The sequence below is a fragment of the Schistocerca gregaria genome, chromosome 4 (assembly GCF_023897955.1).
Source record: "Schistocerca gregaria isolate iqSchGreg1 chromosome 4, iqSchGreg1.2, whole genome shotgun sequence".
NCBI lineage: Eukaryota > Metazoa > Arthropoda > Insecta > Orthoptera > Acrididae > Schistocerca > Schistocerca gregaria.
Window position 1 is genome coordinate 715866173 of NC_064923.1, and position 24732 is coordinate 715890904.

At 43.0% G+C, this 24732-nt stretch overlaps 1 protein-coding gene across 1 annotated transcript in view; it reads right to left on the reverse strand.

The window, feature by feature from the left end:
- Positions 1-953: 953 nt before the first annotated feature.
- LOC126365917 (uncharacterized) overlaps positions 954-24732 on the reverse strand; it is a 308245-nt gene continuing 284466 nt past the window's right edge. Inside the window, exon 3 of the mRNA XM_050008657.1 lies at positions 954-2421. Coding sequence (XP_049864614.1) covers positions 1898-2421 — 524 coding nt within the window. The 3' untranslated portion in view covers positions 954-1897. The remainder of the gene's footprint in view (positions 2422-24732) is intronic.

The window sequence follows — 24732 nt, forward strand, 5'->3', positions numbered from 1 at the left end:
ATATGTAGTTGTAGTTGTTGGTGCAATCGTTGTGAAATTTTATCTCCTTCAGTCGATATACTGTTTCGAATCCATATCGGAAAACCGAGCACTGTAATCAGATTTATGTGGATCGTTTGCCCCATTTTAGTAATAGTAAAACTAATGTGATTTCAGAAACTGAATAACATAGAAATCGTTTTTGTCTCTAAATTTGTAGGCAGTTATGACAAACGTTGTGCTTGATTGTGGGCTGTCTTAGTGAAATTAATCACATCTCAGTGTAAAAAACTGGACCAAAAGCTAACAATTAAATTAATTGCAAGAATTTGTTCACACCAAAAAGGTAATTTTTGAAGCTAACCATCTGCACTCAATCAGTGGCAATCGTATGTGGGAAATAAAGACAAATTAAAGACTAAATTCAAAAATTAATGAATTAAATTCGTTTAATTTCAAGGCAAAACTTATTTAATGAAATGTTTCTTTCACAGAACGTTACAGTCTATTGGTGGAGAGCCAAGGAAACATTAACAAAATGGTTCAAATGGCTCTGAGCACTATGGAATTTAACATCTATGGTCATCAGTCCCCTAGAACTTAGAACTACTTAAACCTAACTAACCTCAGGACAGCACACAACACCCAGCCATCACGAGGCAGAGAAAATCCCTGACCCCGCCGGGAATCGAACCCGGGAACCCGGGCGTGGGAAGCGAGAACGCTACCGCACGACCACGAGATGCGGGCAAACATTAACAAATTTAGCGTCATAATTCACCTAAGTGTCGCACAGTATCCACGTAATTTCAAGTGCATCATTGTAACTTTACTCAAGTATAAATTGTGCCTTAAGAGTATTTTTCTGTACTATATAAATTGAAAATAAAAACATAGTGTTAGGAAAAATTCTCTTCAAGAGTGAAATGTAGTTAATAGTGAAAAGGGACAGGTGGCATTATAAATTTCACTTCTTTCATCACACAAACCAAAAGATTTAATTGCTTGATTCCTGTAACATAAGTTTTTATGTTTATATCGCTGTTTGGATTGTATTGGTGACTCATGCAGCTGTGACAGAAAGCTTACTAAAGTACAAGAACGAAAACCTCAGGTATGCATTTGTAATATCCTCGGAAAAAGCTGTAACGCTTAACACCTATCTCTTTGATACGGCCGTTAAACACCATAAAAATTAATTATTGTATTTCATTATTAAACAAAGATCAATAAATGTCTTTCATGAATTTAAAAAAAAACATATAAGGTAATTATATGATTATTTAAGGTTCAGCCGACACATCTTCAACGATAAAACAGAAGAAAAGTAACAGTTATTAAGTCGTGATGTCCTTCGGAAAGAATGATAAGAAAACATCAAGAAAGAATTGTACAGTACCACAAAAGTTGAACGCACTAAGTGTCAACTCCTGGAATAGATTTCCGTGACTACTTTCATATGTTTAATGACATTATATTTCTTGGTAAAATTGGCGTTTGCAATGCGGCTGGGGGATTTGTTAAGCTGCTGACTGGGATGGTTTGTTTCCTGGTGGTGAAGGATGACTGAATTTTCTTCAGAAATTACAAATGCTTCTTGATCTGTTGGAGTACCCTTACAGGCATACTGACGACTCCAGGAACATTTCAATTAAGACTTGCCTCCTCTTGAAGGATGTTAGGCAAGCACATCATAAAGATGATATCCACTCTCACTGTAATCATCACCTGCGTAATTTATTCCCACATGCATTTACTTGGTGACAGCTACAATTAATGTAGTGTCTTGTTGTTAGCAAAATATCACAGAGACCGCTTGACGAATTCAGTATTTTTTCGTTTGTTCCGTTTTTATTCAAACCTTCACATTGCTATTGGGATCTTCGTATACACGTCCCACAGGATTATAATCCAGCCCCTAGTTATGGTTCCCGAAGTCACATATGGTGTACTCGTGGTAACATGTGTTCCCCCAGATGTCTATTATTTGCTCCCAAAAATGTTGACAGGGTCCCGAAATTTGAGTCTCCGTTGTAGTTGTAGGTTTGGCTGAAGTCGTTTGTACAAATTTCGTAGGCTCCGTTATAGTTGTAGGTTTGGCTGAAGTCGTTTGTACGAATTTTGTAGTCTCCGTTGTAGTTGTAGGTTTGGCTGAAGTCGTTTGTGCGAATTTTGTTTGACTGGTGTAGTTGTAGGTTTGTCCAGAATTTGTTTTCTCTGTTGCAATTGTAGGTTTATCCGAAATTTGTTTCTCCGTTGTAGTTGTAGGTTTGTATTCACGCGTTGTTGGCTGCTCGTGTTTTGGCTTCAAATCGCTGTTATTGTTTCTACCCTTGCAGGGCTTATCCTCTTTGTGTCCTCCACTATTACATCCTGTCTCTTGGCCCACAGCAACCGTAATGTTTTGTGGGTTCTCCGTATTTAGCTCGTTCGGCGATGTACCTGCAAATAACAAATAAAAACATGTGACTCATGAATATCTTCATTATTAAACATAATGATGTACTAGTCATGTGCTCCATTTAAGCCCTTCGGGGTGATAACATTAAAGATTGTTATACCGATCATAAGAGTTCGTGGTTGCACAACGAGAAGCTACGCAAAATAATTCGCTCACACAATAACCATTTGAATCTGAAAATGCATTGAAACTGAGTTTCGTTTTACTAGTCATATTTTCTAGGTCCTCTCTTTACATTCCCATGAAAATGATGAATGAAAGTGTGATTGTTTCAGTTGTAGAAAAGACAGAACTAATCATGGACGCTGGTTGTTTTGAGAAGAGAAATCTTTGGGCAAACGTGAGCAAAGAGGTTTGCAGAGGTTTTCATAACGAATCGATAATTTAGAGAGCGTCAGGCAGCTCCGTGAGCAGGAGACCACTCACGAGTGGTTCAAACTGTAAGACGTCGGCCATGGCTAAGCCATTTTAGGGCTCAGAGTGAGGATGTCTCCACATCTAGGTACTGATATAGTAAGACAACTAGCTGAGAAATGAGCTGTGTTATCATGGATGACGTTCGAAACATATTATTTAAAGATATTATAGTAGAAAAATGATCGAATTCGTACTTTTCGTGTTTTTGACAATTCAGATGATAGTAACAGAGTAGCTGCGACAGCTGGAGTATGTTTCTGGCTCTAATCGTGGCACCTTTGTGTTTGGAAGTAAGTGCTTCAAAATTCTTTAGTTACGAGATTGGATAAAACCATTCATCTCTGTGGGGTTTATGACCATTATTTGGATTTGATGCTATTTTCTGTGTGTGATTCTGTTGAGTGCACCTCAGGTTGAACACATACAGAAGCTTTAAGCTTTAAAGTTTCGTATTTTTACGGTCTATTACGAACTGCTAATAAAAATGGTTCATATGGCTCTGAGCACTATGGGACTTAACTTCTGAGGTCATCAGTTCCGTAGAACTTAGAACTACTTAGACCTAACTAACCTAAGGACATCTCACACATCCATGCCCGAGGCAGGATTCGAACCTGCGACCGTAGCGGTCACGCGGTTCCAAACTGAAGCGCTTAGAACCGCATGGCCATACCGACCGGCCGAACTGCTAATAATTGTTGTATATGTTAGAACGTTAATCAGGACCGTTTAACGGGATAAATTTTAACATTTCATGGATTTTGTTTCTGACTCAGAGATGAATAACGGTTCACATCCTCGCTGGTAACGGACGCTAAACATGAGAAATCATTGTAGTTACGTAATAGTACATGGCGGAAAAGCTACTGGATGGGACATAAACTGACTTATCGTTAGTGTGTGTTCTTTATTAATGTTCATCATTGATAAGGAAAATAACAGATTAGTGAGAGTATTTTATTGATTAATGATGGTTATTTTTCATTTTTTCCTTGTGATCTGTTATCGTACTACTTGTTCTGCCACATGTCGCTACGAATGCTTTGTGCACTGTACAGGGGCTTAGGATGCAACGGAAGTTCAGTGAATATCAGAATCATTATAGCTTTGCTATGCAAGCATTATGTATGGTGAATTTTGATTGAATTTTGAGGGTGTCACGTTGTTATGAGATCCGATAGTCAGACTCACACTCTGCTGATCTCCGAGATTATCCTTCCCACTACAGTGATATTCACACTGTAGTATTCAATATAGAAAATATCTTGTATAGCAGTGAGAACTCTGTGTTGTGAGAGAGATTTCCATTACATGAGACCTTCCTGCTACCTAATAGTGTGACGATCTACGACTCCCAAATTGGGAATTATTACACATAGCATTGCCGATGTAAAAGTCCTACTCTGAAGGGGTGATTAAACGGTAATGTGATTGTCAATCTGAGAAATAAATTCTGTATAGCAACATCCCTGAGTTGCGCTTGACATGATGATTTATTTTTTGGGGCGTAACTGGAAAGGTGCCCTGTTGTCACTAGCTCAGGAAGCAGTGACAGTAGCTTCAATCTTTAATCATCGAAACAAATAACAAATTAGACAGCCTTGTGCCCATAGTAAGCACGATTGAGATTCAGACTCGATAACAGAAGACGATAAAATGAAACAGGCAAGTAGGGGCGAGACAAAAGAAGCTAGACAAAATAATATAAACACCTTCTCATTTGGTGTATGCAGAACTATAGGATTCGAGACCTCACGGACATAAATGTTCGATGTCGGCTAATGATATTTCGGGTCATACACCGAAAATTAAAACCCAGTCCCTTCAGCTATTTTCCCTTGTCAGGGCACAAATGCTTATTAGAACTATTAACGAAAAATTTGGCAACCTTGTATCTTTTGCATCAATATGGATATTTCTACTGAGCTGGAGCAATATACACTTGAATATAGTTTCATAGATCTTATTAGTTAATTTCCCTGTCACTTGTGGCCGAAATACCATTAGAATAAAATCCCATGATTGGAAATCACTAGAAATTTTCCTGTAAATCAGAAATTAGGTTAGAAAATTTAAAAAGGGAAATGGATAGCTTAAAGTTAGATATAGTGGGAATTTGTGAAGTTCGGTGGCAGGAGGAACAAGACTTCTGGTCAGGTGAATACAGGGCTATAAATACAAAATCAAATAGGGGTAATGGAGGAGTAGGTTTAATAATGAATAAAAAAGTACGAATGCGGTTAAGTTACTACAAACAGCATAGTGATCGCATTATTGTGGCAAAGATAGTTAAGAAGCCCAAACGACGACAGTAGAACAAGTTTATATGCCAATTAGGTCCGCAGACGACGAAGAGATTGATGAAATGTATGATGAGATTAAAGAATTTATTCAAATAGTGAAGAGAGACGAAAATTGAATAATGATGGGTGACTGGAATTCGATAGTAGGAAAAGGAAGGGAAGGAAACGTAGCAGGTGAATATGGAATGGTGGTAAGGAATGAAAGAGGAAGCCACCTGGTAGAATTTTACACAGAGCATAACGTAATCATAAATAACACTTAATTCAAGAATCATGAAAGAAGGTTGTATACATGGAAGAAGCGTCGAGATACTGGAAGGTTCAAAATGGTTCAAATGCCCTGAGCACTATGGGACTTAACATGTGAGGTCATCAGTCCCATATAACTTAGAACTACTTAAACGTAACTAATCTAAGGACATCACACACATCCATGCCCGAGGCAGGATTCGAACCTGTGAGCGTAGCAGATACTGCAAGGTTTGAGATAGATTATATAACGGTAAGACAGAGATTTAGGGACCCGGTTTTAAATTGTAAGACATTTCCAGGGGCATATGTGGACTCTGACCACAATCTATTGGTTATGAACTTTAGATTAAAACTGAAGAAACTGCAAAAAGGTCGGAATTTAAGCAGATGGGACCTGGATAAACTGACTAAACAAGAGGTTGTACAGAGTTTCAGGGAGAGCATTAGGGAACGATTGACAAGAATGAGGGAAAGAAATACAGTAGAAGAAGAATGGATAGCTTTGATACATTAAATAGTGAAGGCAATAGAGGATCAAGTAGGTAAAAAGACGAGGGCTAATAGAAATCCTTGGGTAACAGAAGAGACATTGAATTTAGTGGATAAAAGTAGAAAATACCAAAATGCAGTAAATGAAGCTGGCAAAAAGGTATAGAAACGTCTCAAAATGAGATCGACAGGAAGTGCAAAATGGCTAAGCAGCGATGGCGAGAGGACAAATGTAAGGATGTAGAGGCGTATACCACTAGGGGTAAGATAGATACTGCCTACAGGAAAATTAAAGAGACCTTTGGAGATAAGAAAACCACTTGCATGAATATAAAGAGCTCAGATGGACACCCAGTTCTAATCAAAAAGCGAAAGCAGAAAGGTGGAAGGAGTATATCGAGGGTCTACACAAGGGCGAGGCTCTAGAGGACAATATTATGGAAATGGAAGAGGATGTAGATGGAGATGAAATGGGAGATATGATACCGCGTGAAGGGTTTGACAGAGCACTGAAAGACATGAGTCGAAACAAGGCCCCGGGAGTAGATAACATTCCATTAGAACTACTGACGGCCTTGGGAGAGCCATCCCTGAGAAAATTCTACCATCCGGTGAGAAAGAAGTATGAGACAGGCGGAATACCCTCACAACTTCAAGAAGAATATAATAATTCCGATCCCAAAGAAAGCAGGTGTTGACAGATGTTAAAATTACGGAACTATCGATTTAATAAACCACGGCTGCAAAATACTAACACGAATTCTTTACAGACGAATGGAAAAACTGGTAGAAGCATACGTCGGGGAAGATCAGTTTGGATTCCGTATAAATGTTGAACACGTGAGGCAATATTGACCCTACGACTTATCTTAGAAAATATATTAAGGAAGGGCAAACCTACGTTTCTAGCATATATAGACTTAGAGAAAACTTTTGACAATGTTGACCGGAATACTCTCTTTCAAATTTTGAAGGTGGCAGGGGTGAAATAGAGGGAGCGAAAGGCTATTTACAATTTGTACAGAAACATGATTTCAGTTATAACAGTCTAGGGTCATGAAAGGGAAGCAGTGGTTGGGAAGGGAGTCGGACAGGGTTGTGGACTATGTCCGATGTTATTCAATCTGTATTTGAGCAAGCAGTAAATGAAACAAAAGAAAAATTCGGAGTAGGAATTAAAATCCACGGATAAGAAATAAAAACCTTGAGGTTCGCTGATGACATTGTAATTCTGTCAGAGACAGCAAAAGACTTGGAAGAGCAGTTGAACGGAATGGATAGCGTCTTGAAAGGAGGATATAAGATGAATATCAACAAAAGCAAAACGAGGATAATGGAATGTAATCGAATTAACTGATGCTGAGGGTATTAGATTAGGAAATGAGACACTTAAAGTAGTAAACGAGTTTTGCTATTTGGGGAACAAAATAACTGACGATGGTCGAAGTCGAGAGGATATAAAATATACACCAGCTATGCCAAGGAATGTGTTTCTGAGGAAGAGCAATCGAGAGTAGGTGCAAGTGTCAGGACGTCGTTTCTGAAGGCATTTGAATGGTGTGTAGCCATGTATGGATGTGAAACGTGGACGATAAATAGTTTGGACAAGAAGAGAATAGAAGCTTTCGAAATGTGGTGCTACAGAAGAATGCTGAAGATTAGATTGGTAGATCACATAACTAATGAGGAGGTATTGAATTGAATTGGGGAGAAGAGAAATTTGTGGCACAGCTTGACTAGAAGAAGGGATCGGTTGGTAGGACATGTTGTGAGGCATCAAGGGATCACCAATTTAGTACTGGACGGCAGCGTGGTGGGTAAAAATCGTAGAGGGAGACCAAGAGATGAATACACTAAACAGATTCAGAAGGATGTAGGTTACAGTAGGTACTGAGAGATGAAGAAGCTTGCATAGGATAGAGTAGCATGGAAAGCTGCATCAAACCAGTCTCTGGACTGAAGACCACAACAACAACATCAATATATATATATATATATATATATATATATATATATATATATATATATATATATATATATAATTTGAGTTATGTGTGAAGGCAAGGTCTATCGTAAATAGGACAAAATAAAATATTATCGATAATTTTTCACATGGGGTACTATAGAATATATATTTGTTGAAAGAATTTGTTGAAGGACATAGTAAAGTTTCCGTCTCGGCTGTTGGTTTCGGGAATTTACGTTATTGAAACTCTCAAAATTGGCCAATTTCGGCCTTACAGCACATTCTCAAGTGCTGCTAGTTTCAACATGTACCATATCCGACTATTTAACAGTGGACATGGCAGTTATGAAAGCGAGATCACATACGGGCAAGCACTGATTTTTAACATCGGAAGTGGGCACATCCAGTGACTTAGAAAGTTAGAACACTGCAATATTTTCTACGATGTTATCTTTGCCTATTATTGCATACTTTACAGACTTTGTTTTCATGTGTTAGACAAACATAATGTCACGTAATAGTTTCAGTCCACTTGAACCATTAATGTATTTCTTAAGTCATACTCTGGTTAGCTGAAGTACGTTTCAACTGTACAACCCACTTTCTTCTGTGTTAGTCTGTTTTGGAGTACATAATGTGGTTGTTGTCTTGTAATTTAGTTTTTTAAAATTACTATTGTTCATAAGTAGTCATCATTGTCACTTCCAGTATTGGCGGCAATAGCAGTTCTCTTTTTTCATCCTCCCCCATTCTCCCTCCACCACCATCGTTTGTTATGTATAACAGGCAGTCTAATTTAAGCGAGACAGAGGATAAAAAAGTGAACTGTTTGTTATTTCAAAACTAATAGCCGTACTGTGAATACATTTATCCCACTGTGAGATACGACGGTCAAGGCACACTCTGTCTTCAGGCCACGAGTGGCGTACCGGGACTATTCGACCGCCGTGTCATCCTCAGTTGGGGATGCGGATAGGAGGGGCGTGGCGTCAGCACACCGCTCTCCCGGTCGTAAGATGGTATTCTTGACCGAAGCCGCTAGTATTCGGTCGAGTAGCTCCTCAATTGGCTTCACGAGGCTGAGTGCACCCCGAAAAATGGCAACAGCGTATGGCGGCCGGGATGGTCACCCATCCAAGTGCCGACCACGCCCGACAGCGCTTAACTTCGGTGATTTCACGGGGACCTGTGTATCCACTGCGGCAAGGCCGTTGCCGACGACGGCCACGGCTTCTTTTATATATATTATCAGTTCACGAGATGATGAGTGTACCCAGGCCTGCTCCTCGTCAACTCAAGGAAATGGACAGTCACGAATACATTTCTTCAGGACTCCACAGATATGGAAATCGCACGGGCACAGAACGGGACTGTATCGAGGATGTGCAAGGGCTTTCCTGCGAAACGTTTGCAGTGCAGTCAAAACACCATTGGCACCAGATCTAAAGGCCTACATGTTGGTCAGGCTGTTTGGATTATGCTGCAGATGTTTCGCTGCGGAACCCTTCCACATCCTCCATACAGTCTCACTTTCTTGCCATGTGATTTACAGTTTCTGGACCATTGAGCCATAAAGAAATATATTCGTAGCCGCCGCTTTTCTACGGTTGAAGAGAGGTACGCCTGGGTTCAATCTCGTCTCTGTAGGCAACCGCGAAGATTTCACCACGTAGGCATTGATAATCGTAAATCACAGTGGGATAAAAGTACTAACAGTTATTGCGAATACTTTTAAGTTGATAAATAGATGACTTACTTTCTTCAATCTGCCGATTTCAATTGACGGCCTCTTATACGAGGGCGTGCCGAAAAGTAACGCATCCAATTTTTTTATTTTGTTCTCAATACCGGTTGACGTATTGCATGCCATGAATATTACTCCGTCGACTTTCCCACTTCGTTGACGAAATTTGCAACTCTTTGCCTCTAAAGGGCTCCGAATTGTAAGGTGTAACATGGCAGTTTGTAACGTAACTACATCGGTGCTTGGGAAACAGCCCTGAAAACTGAAAGTACGAATTCGAAGACATTTTCCCTTTCCTTTAGTATGTGCGACATTTGCAGCAATCCATCGCCTTGGGTTCACTGTGATCGATTTTCCTGCATACAGCCCCAACTAGGCACCATCCTAAATTAACCTGTTAGCAAAACTTACAATTTCGAGGACTTCACTTTGACAGTGGTGAAGCGTTGCAAGCAGAGGTGGGACTGTGGCTGCATTCAATAAAGTTAAACATTCTACAGCGGCAGTATCGACAAAGTGGGCTCTAGTTAGGAGAAATATGTTGGTTGCCAACGTAACAATGTAGAGAAATAAATATGAAGACATATAGAATAATAATGTAACATGTTCATAGAGGCTTCTTATTTAACAAAAAAAAAGAAACTTACATAATTTTCACATAAAAAGTTTGGAGGCTAAAGCTACGAAGTGGCTCATAATTAGATGTGTTTTTTCATATGTCACTGAATAAGGAGTTACGCTACCATGAATATATTTTGACACATACCACGATTTCTTTGCAAGGATACGTACTCAAGAAATGGTGGGGATTAGGTTTGCTGCTATATTCTTTGTATTGTCTACCAGATATGGCCCTTACGTGTGATTAACAGAAGTCCTTACGGGCTACAATTTTTTTATTTCATAATTCCAAAACTGTTTTCAGTTTTTTTTCCTGTCACGTATACTTTCGCCGCAATGAAATCCTAAACTCTGATTGGAATGTATACCGCAGAGATAGGCTGGACAGTGAAGGGGGAGGCGTGTTTATAGCGATAAGAAGTGCAATAGTATCGAAGGAAATTGACGGAGATTCGAATTGTGAAATGATTTGGGTGAAGGTCACGGTTAAAGCAGGCTCAGACATGGTAATTGGATGTCTCTATAGGCCCCCGGGCTCAGCAGCTGTTGTGGCTCAGCACCTGAAGAATAATTTGGAAAATATTTCGAGTAGATTTCCCCACCATGTTATAGTTCTGGGTGGAGATTTTAATTTGCCGGATATAGACTGGGAGACTCAAACGTTCATAACGGGTGGCAGGGACAAAGAATCCAGTGAAATATTTTTAAGTGCTTTATCTGAAAATTACCTTGAGCAGTTAAACAGAAAACCGACTCGTGGCGATAATATATTAGACCTTCTGGTGACAAACAGACCCGAACTATTTGAATCAGTTAATGCAGAACAGGGAATCAGCGACCATAAAGCGGTTACTGCGTCGATCATTTCAGCCGTAAATAGAAATATTAAAAAAGGTAGGAAGATTTTTCTGTTTAGCAAAAGTGACAAAAAGCAGATTACAGAGTACCTGACGGCTCAACACAAAAGTTTTGTCTCAAGTGCAGATAGTGTTGAGGATCAGTGGACAAAGTTCAAAACCATGGTACAATATGCGTTAGATGAGTATGTGCCAAGCAAGATCGTAAGAGATGGAAAAGAGCCACCGTGGAACAACAACCGAGTTAGAAAACTGCTGCGGAAGCAAAGGGAACTTCACAGCAAACATAAACATAGCCAAAGCCTTGCAGACAAACAAAAATTACGCGAAGCGAAATGTAGTGTGAGGAGGGCTATGCGAGAGGCTTTCAATGAATTCGAAAGTAAAGTTCTATGTACTGACTTGGCAGAAAATCCTAAGAAATTTTGGTCCTATGTCAAAGCGGTAGGTGGATCAAAACAAAATGTCCAGACACTCTGTGACCAAAATGGTACTGAAACAGAGGATGACAGACTAAAGGCCGAATTACTAAATGTCTTCTTCCAAAGCTGTTTCACAGAGGAAGACTGCACTGTGCTTCCTTCTCTAGATTGTCGCACAGTTGACAAAATGGTAGATATCGAAGTAGGCGACAGAGGGATAGAGAAACAATTAAAATCGCTCAAAAGAGGAAAGGCCGCTGGTCCTGATGGGATACCAGTTCGATTTTACACAGAGTACGTGAAGGAACTTGCCCCCCTTCTTGCAGCGGTGTACCGTAGGTCTCTAGAAGAGATTGGAAAAGGATTGGAAAAGGGCACAGGTCATCCCCGTTCTCAAGAATGGACGTCGAACAGATGTGCAGAACTATAGACCTATATCTCTAACGTCGATCAGTTGTAGAATTTTGGAACACGTATTATGTTCGAGTATAATGTCTTTTCTGGAGACTAGAAATCTACTCTGTAGGAATCAGCATGGGTTTCGAAAAAGACGATCGTGTGAAACCCAGCTCGCGAGACTCAGAGGGCCTTAGACACGGGTTCACAGGTAGATGCCGTGTTTCCGCAAGGCGTTTGACACAGTTCCCCACAGTCGTTTAATGAACAAAGTAAGAGCATACGGACTATCAGATCAATTGTGTGATTGGATTGAGGAGTTCCTAGATAACAGAACGCAGCACGTCATTCTCAATGGAGAGAAGTCTTCCGAAGTAAGAGTGATTTCAGGTGTGCCGCAGGGGAGTGTCATAGGACCGTTGCTATTCACAATATACATAAATGACCTGGTGGATGACATCGGAAGATCACTGAGGCTTTTTGCAGATGATGCTGTGGTGTATCGAGAGGTTGCAACAATGGAAAATTGTATTGAAATGCAGGAGGATCTGCAGCGAATTGACGCATGGTGCACGGAATGGCAATTGAATCTCAATGTAGCGAAGTGTAATGTGATGCGAATACATAGAAAGATAGGTCCCTTATCATTTAGCTACAAAATAGCAGGTCAGCAACTGGAAGCAGTTAATTCCATAAATTATCTGGGAGTACGCATTAGGAGTGATTTAAAATGGAATGATCATATGAAGTTGATCGTCGGTAAAGCAGATGCCAGACTGAGATTCATTGGAAGAATCCTAAGGAAATGCAATCCGACAACAAAGGAAGTAGGTTACAGTACGCTTGTTCGCCCAATGCTTGAATACTGCTCAGCAGTGTGGGATCCGCACCAGGTAGGGTTGATAGAGGAGATAGAGAAGATCCAACGGAGAGCAGCGCGCTTCGTTACAGGATCATTTAGTAATTGCGAAAGCGTTACGGAGATGATAGATAAACTCCAGTGGAAGACTCTGCAGGAGAGACGCTCAGTAGCTCGGTACGGGCTTTTGTTAAAGTTTCGAGAACATACCTTCACCGAAGAGTCAAGCAGTATATTGCTCCCTCCTACGTATATCTCGCGAAGAGACCATGAGGATAAAATCAGAGGGATTAGAGCCCACACAGAAGCATACCGACAATCCTTCTTTCCACGTACAATACGAGACTGGAATAGAAGGGAGAACCGATAGAGGTACTCAGGGTACCCTCCGCCACACACCGTCAGGTGGCTTGCGGAGTACGGATGTAGATGTAGATGTAGATGTAGAATTTGACGTCAAAGATATATTGCTACGCTAGTAGGTTATGCGTATTGTTGGAGGGAAATTTTTCAGTACGGGCCTCTATACCTTTATGTTGGTACAGCTGTTGCTGCTAGTTGTCGCGTGACCACGAAAGTGTTGCTTGTTTGACAGGCTTGGATTACAAGTGGTATTCTGTGATTATTCTGTATGCTTTTGACAATGTTAACTGGAATACTCTCTTTCAAATTCTGAAGGTGGCCGGGGTAAAATACAGGGAGCGAAAGGCTATTTACAATTTGTACAGAAAACAGATGGCAGTTATAAAAGTCGAGGGACATGAAAGGGAAGCGGTGGTTGGGAAGGAAGTGAGACATGGTTGTAGCCTCTTCCCGATGCTAATCAATCTGTATATTGAGCAAGCAGTAAAGGAAGTTCGGAGCACGCATTAAAGTCCATGGAGAAGAAATAAACACTTTGAGGTTCGCCGATGACATTATAATTCTGTCAGAGACAGAAAGGGTTTGCAAGAGCAGTTGAACGGGATAGACAGTGTCTTGAAAGGAGGGTATAAGACGAACATCAACAAAAGCAAAACGAGGATAATGGAATGTAGTCGAATGATGTTGAGGGAATTAGATTAGGAAATGAGACACTTAAAGTAGTAAAGGAGTTTTGCTATTTGGGGAGCATAATAACTGATAATGGTCGGAGAAGATATAAAATGTAGACTGGCAATTGAAAGGAAAGCGTTTCTGAAGGAGAGAAATTTGTTGACATCTAGTATAGATTTAAGTGTCAGGAAGTCGTTTCTGAAAGCATTTGTATGGAATGTAGCCATGTATGGAAGTGAAACATGGACGATAAACAGTTTGGACAAGAAGAGAATAGGAACATTCGAAATGTGGAGCTACAAAAGAATGCTGATGATTAGATTGGTAGATCACATAACTAATGAGGAGGTATTGAATAGAATTGGGAGAAGAGGAGTTTGTGGCACAACTTGACAAGAAGAAGGGATCGGTTGGTGGAACATGTTCTGAGGCATCAAGGGATCACCAATTTAGTACTGGAGGGCAGCGTGGAGGGTAAAAATCGTAGAGGAAGACGAAGAGATGAATACACTAAGCAGATTCAGAAAGATGTAGGCTGCAGTAGGTACTGGGAGGTGAAGAAGCTTGCACAGGATAGAGTAGCATGGAGAGCTGCATCAAACCAGTCTCAGGACTGAAGACGACAACAACAACTGTATATTTAAGACACTGTTAATAAAACACTTTGCCTATTGTTGATAATTACAACTATGTCAAGAAGCAAGTGTGTGAAGAAACTAAATATGTTTTGTTAGATTTTGGTAATTATACAGTGACTAAAGAGACTTTGAGTAAAAAGCTTACCATGCTTATTTGAAACTGAAATTTGGTGGCCAACAGAAGGGATTGGCGCCAGAATTTGCCGCTATTGCGTGGAAAGGTTAAGATTGTGGACAAAAGAAGGGAAGGACCCTGCACAAGTACCTTTCCAAGAAATTTCCTTTCACCATGCGAAACAAACTGAAAGCTGGAATTTTCGTTTTCGTCGTCACATAAGGAAATTGACGATGGATGATAATTCTGAGAAGACAGTGAAGAAAAGAGAAAAAGCTGTGTGACAGTCTTCTGGTCAGTTACTGAGAACTTTCTGTGGAATAACGAAGATCCTAATTACAAGGCCATTGTTTAAAAAAGTTGCAAAATTTTAAGAAGATGGGTTGTTAAATGAGTGTGAATGTCCACTTTCTACACTCACATATGGACTATTATATTAAAGAGCAGAGTGAACGTATTCACCGAGATGTTAAGTGGAGGTACTAGTATCACTGGATAGCAGCTATGTTGGCCGACAACTCTTGGATGCTGAAGTGGTACAGTCATCATATACAAGGATCTGCAAGAAGTCAAACAAAAGAAGGTTTAAAAATTTATGGATCACTGTTGACTTTTTGTTTGCGTACGAGGTACTCACTAAACAAATTAGAGGTGTTCTGAGGAGTATTTTAGAAATGTATTTCATTTTTAAATCTATGTTTATTAAAAAAACGCACCTTGTTTGAAATGGTGTTACAATATATTTGTAGGCTCAGAAGTGAAAATTGTCAAAATATTACTTCTTATTTTGGGCAAAAACCTAACGTGATAGACAAAAATGGTAGTTATTTCTAGAATAAGCACAAAAAATTCATTCAAGAACATCTACTTTCAACAAATCAGCTTACAAATGTTTTAAGTACAGACTAGTGTAACAGTTTCAACTAATTACATGACAATGAATTTTAAGCATACTTTGTATTAATGACTTTAATGGTGTCTTCAAAGGTAATCTGAACCTTACGTGATGATACAGTCAGACATAAAACGTGAAGATACAGTCAGACGTAAAACCCAGGCTCCGGCCAGCCACCACAGGGACAAAGTCGAAGTCGTTCACTTAAAACGGCCAGTAAAACCGGTCGCCCTCATCAGAGTTACAAGTCCGGCCACATGTATGTTTTGGCAACACAGTAAGATGCGGAAGAGTTCGGTGGAAGTGCTGTCACTCTTCACAAGTTGTTAGAGCTGTTTGCTCGTGGTATAGTGGTGCCGGCACAGTACTGCAGTGTATTTGGTCAGGGGGCTGTCTTTTTTTTCCTTTATTGTTATTTTAATACCTATACAAACAGGTAAGCTGTTACGGCATGCTACGCCGCTCTTCAGCCATAGTGTTTACAATGACAGAACACAGGTTGGAGAAACAGAATGAACATAGCGACGGGCTAAAAAATAGTGGTCACAGATACACAAAAAAACACGGAGCCGTTCACACTCGACGATAACGACACCAAAAACACGTTGACACGGCACACAGAACACTGACGAATCCGATGGCACAAGTGAACGTAGAAGCGTGACGGCGGACACTAAGAACACAAAACGACGTCACACACACACATGAGACACAGATGGCGATGATCTCCGGCGCGCGAAAGTCCACGTAGCGTGTGCGAGTCTGGGGACCTGCCAAGAGGGGAAGAAAGGTGAGGGGGGGGAGAGGGTGGGGAGAACAAAGATGCCAATGGGTGAGGAGATGGGAGGAGGGGGAGAGGGACAGGGGAGGGGAAGCCCAGGGGAGGGGTGGGGAGAAAGGGATTAAGGAGGGAGGGTGCCCAAAGGAACAGACAGAGGAAGAGGGAGGGAGGATCAAAGTTGATAGGAGGGGTAGATGGAGGGGAGGAGGACATCATCAGGGAGGGGGAGCTGCCAGAAGCCACCTTGGGAGAGGGTAATGAGGGTGGAGAGATGGAGACCGGGTGGACGTGAGAATACAGGCGCGGCAGTGGGCGGGGTTGGGAGAGGATGGGCGAGACAAGCGGGTGTGGAGGGTCGAGTTTGCAGGAGGTGTACAGGATCCGTATCCTTTCAAGGAAAAGGAGGAGGTGGGGGAAAGGAATGAGATCGTACAGGATCTGCGTGGGGGAGGGGAGACGGATGCGATAGGTGAGGCGGAGAGCATGGCGTTCAAGGATTTGAAGGGATTTATAAAAGGAAGGGGGGGGGGGCGGAGATCCAGGCCGGATGGGTGTAGCAGAGGATAGGGCGGATGAGGGATTTATATGTGTGGAGGAGGGTGGAGGGGTCCAGACCACACGTACGGCCCGAAAGGAGCTTGAGGAGGCGGAGTCGGTTGTGTGCCTTGGCTTGGATTATCCGGAGATGGGGGGTCCAGGAGAGGCGACGGTCGAGGGTGAAGGGGGCTGTCTGCCTTCCGCAATTAAAAAAGAAAAAGCTTCACGAAACTGGGTCAAGAGCAGAACAGTTCACGCTCCAGAGGTTCCTTATAGCGGCCGCTGGTCACGGGCTACCGTAGATAAGCCACCCGTCACCAAACGCCAGGCGCCGTCCCACTAGGTCAAGGCCGGCCAGAAATTCTGCACGCGTGCGTTGCTCCTGCACGTGTGCAATTTTCGGGTCACACCGTGCACGCCGCAGCCGTCAGCGTTCATGTAGTGCATGTTTCTACGCATAGATGTCGCTTTGTCCACTTGCTGGGCTACTCTGTACCGGCGCATTCTAGTGCTCTTTCCACAGCTTGCAAGCCAACCATGGGAAGGTATGTCGCTTTTTATTAAGGCAGCATGACTGGCGGCACGTAAATACGCATTATGTTATTGATCTAGTATTTGGGAAAAAGAGCGACTTCCAGCGAACCTTATTCACGATTTCAGATAACATTAAACTAATGCAGGGTTTCCTATAACTAATTCTCGGTGCTCTCAGTTACACCCACATAATTTCTGTCTCACTGACCTCTGAACAGAATGGTACCCGCACACCTCTCGACGATCACCTGTTATTTCAATACCATTATTGCTATATCTTTCATCAGTTCCATCTGAAATCTGAATAATAACTGACAACTAGATGAATGTTATGTTTTATCGACATCATCTGAGCCTAACCCTTCACACATTAAAAAAAACCTAAATGTAAGTATACATTGGAACAATCGGTTTAATGACCAACTTTCCTGGTAGTAATGTAACATGGAGCAGAATGAGGAAATAATGCACAGTTAGTGAACAATAATTTTTGATTATGAAAGGAATAAATCCTAACATGTCTTTCAATTGAAAACTTACGCTGGCCGCCTATTATTCCGCGACACTGCAAACACTGTGAGTTTTCGCCAACGGCTACAAAAAAGAATTGCAGTACCCAGTCATTTTTAAACGACTGAAAACATAGATCTCCCGTCCTTTGCTTTTTCACTGTACCTGCCATTTCTCAGTACTTCTCTGTTAAGGTTACGGTTACCAGGGGTAAACGAGACTGGGTGTGTTGCGCTCTTGCTTTTACGACATAAACAGCGAAGTGGAGCCGCCGCCGTTTATTTAGGACGCATGTCTAATAACATGTCGCTGTCGCACACGTGCGCCCATGTGCAGCACTTCCGCACGTGTGCACACTGTGCAGCGTTTGGCCGGCCCTGCACTAGATGAACGCGGCGCGGAGATATACACTACTGGCCATTAAAATTGCTACACCAAGAAGAAATGCAGATGATAAACGGGTATTCATTCGACAAATATATTATACTACAACTGACATGTGATAACATTTTCATGCAATTTCGGTGCATAGATCCTGGGAAACCAGCACCCACAACGACCACCTCTGTCCAAAATAACGGCCTTGATACGCCTGGGTATTGAGTCAAACAGAGCTTGGATGGCGTGTACAGGTACACCTGCCCATGCAGCTTCAACATGATACCACAGTTCATCAAGAGTAGTGACTGGCGTATTGTGAGGAGCCAGTTGCTCGGCCACCATTGCTCAGACGTTTTCAGGTGACGAGAGATCTGGAGAATGTGCTGGCCAGGGCAGCAGTCGAACATTTTCTGTATCCAGAAAGGTCCGTACAGGACCTGCAACATGCGTTCGTGCATTATCCTGCTGTAATGTAGGGTTTCGCACGGATCGAATGAATGGCAGAGCCACAGGTCGCAACACATCTGAAATGTAACGTCCACTATTCAAAATGCCGTCAATGCGAACAAGAAGTCACCGAGACGTGTAACCAATGGCACCCCATACCATCAGTCCGGGTGATGCGCCAGTATGGCGATGACGAATGCACGCTTCCAATGTGCGTTCACCGTTATGTCGCCAAACGCGGATGCGACCGCCATAATGCTGTAAACAGAACACGGATTCATCCGAAAAAATGACGTTTTGCCATTCGTGCACCCAGGTTCGTCGTTGAGTACACCATCGCAGGCACTCCTGTCTGTGATGCAGCCATGGTCTCCGAGCTGATAGTCCATGCTGCTGCAAACGTCGTCGAACTGTTCGTGCAGATGGTTGTTGTCTTGCAAACGTCCCATCTGTTTACTCAGGGATCGAGACGTGGTCGCACGATCCGTTACAGCCATGCGGATAAGATGCCTGTCATCTCGACTGCTAGTGATACGAGGCCATTGGGATCTAGCACGGCGTTCCGTATTACTCTCCTGAACCCACCCATTCCACATTTTGTTAACAGTCATTGGATCTCGACCAACGCGAGCAGCAATGTAGCGATACGATAATCCGCAATCGCGATAGGCTACTGTTGTGTACATAGTTCCGCGTAGTCAGTGCGTACACAACTTTCCACTAGAGCGCGCCCCGCTAAGCACAACAGCGCAGGCGCAGCGCTCGTCCGCACTACGAGATGGCGCTGCCATCAAGACAAACCAAATTCTGCTTACGCCGATCCTCGTATTAATATGTAACGCAGCCAATGAGATTGCTGCTAACTTAGAACCTTTTCTCCTCACGGATCACATCGCGATGATACCTGAACGCGTGATGTATTATGACGAGTGTACAGACCTCCGATTAGTCAGTCTGCATTAGTCTGCATTAGTCTGTAGTCAAGTTTCAGTCTGCGCCTAATAAGATTACCATATTCCTGTACATAGCCATGAAGATAAATGTATAGATACTTTTGTCAAGTATCAGAGATATGTGAGAATAAGATTAACGTAGCAAGACCAAAGGAACTTCAGATTGTCAATTGTAAATAGCATCCAGAACCAACTTAAGATGTTTTTATGCTTCTTATTATTTTAATAAATGTGTGAGAAAATTAATCACCTTCTGTTTAAAACTGGTCACCGTGAATCTGCTACTCTAAGCGTCCAAGTGGCATTTCTATCGTCTGACCTAACGGCAGAAGATAAACACGCCACGATAAGACCAGGAGACATATTGCTGACACTCGCCTACTTCGTTAGAGCGACAAGTCAAATAATCTGATGGTGTGTGTACCGAAGGTCTTACAGTACGCTCACCACAGCTACATTCCGACCTTAATGAAAGTCGGAAAAGTGTTGTTGTCGTTGTCGTCTTCAGTCCTGAGACTGGTTTGATGCAGCTGTCCATGATACTCTATCCTGTGCAAGCTTCTTCGTCTCCCAGTACCTACTGCAACCTACATCCTTCTGAATCTGCTTGGTGTATTCATCTCTTCGTCTCCCTCTACGATTTTTACCCTCCACGCTACCCTCCTTCACACCGATCACTTCTTCTGGTCAAGTTGTGCCACAAACTCCTCTTCTCCCCAATCCTATTCAGTATCTCCTCATTAGTTATGTGATCCACCCATCTAATCTTCAGCATTCTTCTGTAGCACCACATTTCGAAAGCCTCTATTCTCTTCTTGTCCAAACTAATTATCGTCCATGTTAAACTTCCATACGTGGCTACACTCCATACAAGTACTTTCAAAAATGACTTCCTGACACTTAAATCTATAGTCCATGTTAACAAATTTCTCTTCTTCAGAAACGCTTTCCTTGCCATTGCCAGTCTACATTTTATATCCTCTTAGTTTTAAATATGCTGAAATATTGTTGTGTCATTTTATGCACCTCACTTTTCTGAGATCCCAGGTTTATTCAGATTCAATCGCTGCTTTAATACTTGACTATGAATTACTATAGATTCTTGAAGAGCTCTTAGAAGGCATCTTTCGGCTTGTCCAACACTCCGCCATTTCCTGGAACACTGTCTGTCCTCTCAAGCGTCCAAATTCTCCGTACCAGGAACTATCAATTACTGGTCACGTGCTCCTTTTCTGTGCACCTGAGCTCACATGGAGTGGTCGCACGTCCTCCTCGTCCTCGTCTAAATGGTTCAAAAGGCTCTGAGCACTATGGGACTTATCATCTGAGGTCATCAGTCCCCTAGAACTTAGAACTACGTAAACCTAACTAACCTAAGGACATCACACACGCCCATGTCCGAGGCAGGATTCGAACCTGCGACCGTAGCGGTCACGCGGTTCCAGACTGAAGCGCCTGGAACCGCTCGGCCACTCCGGCCGGCCGTCCTCGTCTCGCCGATTCGCATCCAGCCAAGCAAGCAAATTCAACTCCACTCAGTACCAGCCTAATTCGCCCAAGTACGCATAACGCTGCTGATCCTTCAATATGGGCAGCTCGTTCTTTGTGTTCCATTCCTACAGTTCTGCCTTGCCGCAGTGGATAGACCGGTTCCCCGCGAGATCACCGAAGTTAAGCGCTGTCGGGCGTGGCCGGCACTTGGATGTGTCACCATCCAAGACGCCATGTGCTGTTGCCATTTTCCGGGGTGCACTCAGCCTCGTGATGCCAATTGAGGAGCTACTCGACCGAATAGTAGCGGCTCCGGTCAAAGAAAACCATCGTAACGACCGGGAGAGCGGTGCACTGACCACACGCCCCTCCTATCCGCATCCTCCTCTGAGGATGACACGGCGGTCGGATGGTCCCGAAGGGCCACTTGTGGACTGAAGACAGAGTGTAATTACAGTTCTCTCTGAGATCTTCTACAAAGTACCGGGTGGTTATAATTGATCTTTCCCTATTTAGCAGGTTATAAAACGGACACTAATTACCTTACGAGTACCAGACTTGGCAGCATTAATGTCCAGATTATGGGGTGCATGATTTCCATGTGTCACAGCGAGACCGTCCAGTTCCGACAATGGCCACCAGGTACCGTGATCTGTCATTGTGATTCATAGTCTCACACATCTGACCAGTCACAGAGCACTTGTTGACGTGTCAACACGTGCTTGAACAAACGGAGCAGGGCATTTCGCCGGATGAAAGGATTACGGAAGGGTCCTCTTTCTCCACCTACTGTGCGGAGCATGATGAAGAAGTCTGAATCAACTGGAGAACTGGGCGTCGCTCTGGGAAGAGGCCGATGGCCGGTTGCACCACAGCTGGCTGATGAAATCGCTGTCGCTATGGCAGAGAACGCAGCACGCACTTCCCGATTACCAGGCAGTGTTCGTACTGTGTCACGACAGTTGAGACTACCGTGGTCCACTGTACGGAAGGTGCTTCATACGATTCCCACATGGTATCCGTACAAGATCCATATCGTACAGCAGTTTGCACCACAGGACTCACAACGAAGTGTTGACTTCGCTCTCCATTTTCTCGCAAAGACTGAAATTGACAAGGGCTGGCCCTGGACCATCCTATGAACAGACGAAGCTCATTTTTCTCTGACAGGTGAGGTTAACACACAGAACTGCTGAGTGGAGGGTCTTCACCTCCAGTCACTGTGCACGAAGTTCCTCTGTATTGTGAACGTGTCACCGTATGGTGTTGCTTCACGGCTGTGTTCACCATTGGTCCATTCTTTTTCAACAGGTGGGCGCTCAAGGGCCAAAGACTTGCAGTGTGGCTGGCCAGCATTACTGAAATATGTTTCGCCAGTATGTCATACCCGCCCTGCAGGAAGAGACGCATTGAAATTAACGGTTTTCGTGCAAGATGTGACCCCAGCGTACATCGCTTGTGAAGTTCATCTGCTTCTCCTAAACACATTTGGAAACGATCGAATTATGCGCCGATCGTTTGCAAATGCTTGGCAGGCACGATCACGTTATCTCACTCCTTGTGATTTGTTTGTGAGGCTACCTGAAGGATGGGGTTTACCAGGGGAACATTCACACATATGCTGATCTGAAGCGCAGCATATCAAGACAGGTAGCTGGCATACCTAGAGACATGCTCTGTACTGCTGGGCAGAATGCAGTCCTGCCCTTTCAGACTCTTCTGGACATTTACGGACGCCACATTGCTCCCCTTTTGTAGCAGTAATGGTAACTGTGTGTAATGGTACGATGTACCGTAGGAGCACAATAAAAACCTTTCAACTGGGTTGATTCTTCAGTGTTTCTCTTCCCCAAGTCCTTGACATTAACGCTACCAAGTTTGGTACTTGTAAAGGTAATTATTTCCTGTGTTATAACGTGTTGAATAGAGAAAATTTAACAACTCGGCATTAACAACCCGCCATTAGGGCTCCTATTAGATTTCCTCGGCGTAACTTTCGTTTTTGTAGGGCTTCCGCCGTTGAGTATAACATACTTTCTCCTGTTAGTCTGACACTCGTAGAGCACATCACATATTTGCGAAGATACTACGTATAGGTTAGTTGTCGAGCTGTGACACAATGTCTCTGGCAGTCGGTATCAGGAAGGCTTGTCGAGAGTACGCCGTGGTGCTGGTGATCTGTGAGAACGTGGAAGTCGAGCGGCGTTGCCTCGTGCACGGTCTCGGTCGGTAGTTGGCACATGAACAGGGAAGGAAACACCTGGTCCGCTGCAGTTGTTCGGGCAGCTGCCGGCCTGTGCACTGAAGTTGTCGCCGCGACCACTGAGCACGGAGGGCAGTCCTTAGCTACGCACACGGAGTGCAGTGCTCTGCGGCATGCACGGAGGACTGGAGTCACGTGGGTTTTGGGAAGCAACAGGCATCAGGAACATATAACAGTACCGCATTATTCCGTGACTGGGCACTGCATACCACGCAGTCACCCGCTGAGGGTGAAGAGACGTTGCGATAGCCAAATGCGTTCTCTCAGTCCCCAAAATGCGCCAATTTTGCTCACTGACGAACCCATCCAAATGAAAGCAGGCTTCGTCGAGAAAGGTGCGCGCGCATATGCATACTACACTGAAGAGCCAAAGAAACTGGTACACGTGCCTAATATCGTGTAGAGGTCCCGCGAGCACGCACATGTGCCCCACCACGACGTGGCATGGACTCGACTAATGCCTGAAGTGGGAGGGTATTGATACCATCAATCATGCACGGGTGTCCTTTTATCCGTAAGACAACGAGGGGTGGAGATCTCTTCTGAACAGCACGTTTAATGGCCTAGGTATTACAACTACGAACAACTTAAATTGGATGGAACAAATAGAAAATGCTGTGGGGAAGGCAAACCAAAGACTGCGTTTTACTGGCAGGACACTTAGAAAAGGTAACAGACCTACTACGGAGACTGCGTACACTACGCTTGTCCTTCCTCTTTTAGAATAGTGCTGCGCGGTGTGGGATCCTTACCAGAAAGGAATGACGAAGTACGTCGAAAAAGTTCAAAGAAAGGCTGCACGTTTTGTATTACGAAACATAGGAGAGAGTGTGACAGAAATTATGCAGGATTTGGGCTGGACATCATTAAAAGAAAGGCGTTTTTAGTTGCGACGAAATCTTCTCACTAAATTCCAATCACCAACTTTATCCTCCGAATGTGAAAATATTTTGTTGACACCGATCTATACAAGAAGGAACGATCACCACGATAAAATAAGGAAATCATAGCTCGTACGCAAAAATATAGGTGTTCATTCTTTCCGAGCTCTATACGAGATTGGAATAATAGAGAATTGTGAAGGTGGTTCGATGAACCCTCTGCCAGGCACTTAAATGTGATTTGCAGAGTATCCATGTAGACGATGTAGATGAAGAACTTGTTCCCACAATCTTAAAACGTCATTATGAAACGTCCTGTAGAAGAACTCATCAACATACAAAAACAGGAATTCGAGAATATAGTACAACAAAGAAAAAAGCAGTGACGCATGGGAACAATGGAAGAAGACCATAATGGAGGATGCCGAATAGAACTTAAGCTTCGAAAAGAAAAAGAAAAATCATAAGTGGATTACTCACGAATATCACCCGTAAAGAACAAACG